The sequence below is a fragment of the Geospiza fortis genome, unplaced genomic scaffold, assembly GCF_000277835.1.
Source record: "Geospiza fortis unplaced genomic scaffold, GeoFor_1.0 scaffold183, whole genome shotgun sequence".
Classification (NCBI taxonomy): Eukaryota; Metazoa; Chordata; class Aves; order Passeriformes; family Thraupidae; genus Geospiza; species Geospiza fortis.
In genome coordinates this window covers 1,332,433-1,334,047 of record NW_005054447.1, presented here as the reverse complement: position 1 = coordinate 1,334,047, position 1,615 = coordinate 1,332,433, and the positions used below count along the sequence as shown (strand labels likewise).

General features: G+C 58.5%; 1 protein-coding gene across 1 annotated transcript in view; it reads left to right on the top strand.

Annotated features, from left to right (window-relative positions):
- RBM7 (RNA binding motif protein 7) overlaps window positions 1-1,615 on the top strand; it is a 3,809-nt gene that overhangs the window by 1,764 nt on the left and 430 nt on the right. Inside the window, 4 exon segments of the mRNA XM_031062394.1 lie at window positions 49-211; window positions 704-806; window positions 986-1,052; window positions 1,471-1,615. The exon segment at window positions 1,471-1,615 is cut by the window's right edge and continues 20 nt beyond it. Of these exon segments, the coding sequence (XP_030918254.1) occupies window positions 49-211; window positions 704-806; window positions 986-1,052; window positions 1,471-1,615 (478 nt within the window).

Sequence of the window (1,615 nt, the reverse complement as noted above, 5' to 3'; positions counted from 1 at the left end):
GGCCGCTGCCTCCCGGTGTTTGCTTAACGCCTTCGTCCCCGGTGCCAGGCGGGGCCCGTGATCACCGTGAAGATCCCGAAGGACCGGGATGGACGGCCCAAGCAGTTCGCCTTCGTCAATTTCAAGCACGAGGAGTCGGTGCCGTACGGGCTGCGGCTGCTCAACGGGATCAAGCTGTACGGGCGGCCCATGCGCATCCAGTTCCGATCAGGTACCGGGGGCACCTTCACCACCTTTGTAGGGGGACGTGAGCTGCTGTCAGCTGCCCTAGCCTGCAGCAGAGTCACAGCTATTCGGGTAAATTGCAGGAGCCTGTCACCAAGGGGTCCCTCATCTCCAGCTCTGCTCCCCTCACCTCCTCCTGTCCCTCATGGCCGGTGTAACCCCTTGGCCGAGCCTTCTCTGTGGGTTTTTATTGGTAATTCCTGCAGCACTTCCAAGAATTGTTCTAAATTATCACACGAGGAGCAAAAATCGCATCTGATCGTGGTAAATGAGGCACATTGTTTACAGTATCTCTGCCCTTTCTGGTGGGAATTAAGATTGCAGTACTTTGTTTTGGTAACTGGACCACGTGCTTTTGCAGATCACTTACGAAACTTGAGAGCCAATTCAAAATGTGTTGATTTTCTGCAAGTTCACTTCACACCTCATTACCTTAACTGGTGTTTGTGGGTCTCCTGAATTATTTGTCTCTCTCCAGGGAGCAGTCATGCAGCCCAGGATATCAGTCCATCCTGTTCCCAGCTCGGAGCTCCTGGTACCAACCCTCCTGGGATGCCTCATCCAGCATCCAACTGCAGCAGGTACGAGTGTGGCCAGCACAGGAGTGCGGAATGGAGGCAGACGTTGCATGGTTCACCGTGTTCGTGGCTACTTCCCAAAGTGCAGTTTGGTGTTTCCCTCCCGTGGAGGGAGCACCAGTGAGATGCAGATGCCCCGTTGTGTGTTTGAGGCTGACACTGCTGCTGTGTTTTCCCTGCAGGTATGAGAGGGTTCCGGATGGCATGGGCGCGCCGGGGTTCCCGTCGAGCCTGCAGAGACAAGCGGTGGTACGTGCACACTCAGGGGCACAGCTGCTGGGAATGCACTGCTGGAGGGCTGAAATGGCACTTCCAGATGATGTGAAGCTGCTGGTACAGAGGGAGCCAGCTGGGAGGGCTCTGGGCGATGTAAGGTTCTGGTGTGAGCAGTGTGGGTTGGAGGCTCTGGGTCATGGAAGGTTCTGGTGTGAGCAGTGTGGGTTGGAGGCTCTGGGTCATGGAAGGTTCTGGTGTGAGCAGTGTGGGTTGGAGGCTCTGGGTCATGGAAGGTTCTGGTGTGAGCAGTGTGGGTTGGAGGAGGCTCTGGGCCATGTAAAGGTTCTACTATGAGCAGTGTGGGTTGGAGGCCAGCCCGGGGTTTGGTTCAGACACTCCCCCAGGCAGCGAGCGTGCCAGCCCCAGCCCTCTGTCCCTCTTTGCCCTCCAGATGAACAGCACGGCCCGGCAGCAGCCCCAGTTCGGGGGCAAGTACGGGGAGCAGCCCGGCTTTGGCCCTCCCGGCTACCCGCACTCCTTCCACGGCCTGCCGGGCTCCCCGGGGCCGCGGCGCCTGGAGGGGCCGCGCAAGGCCC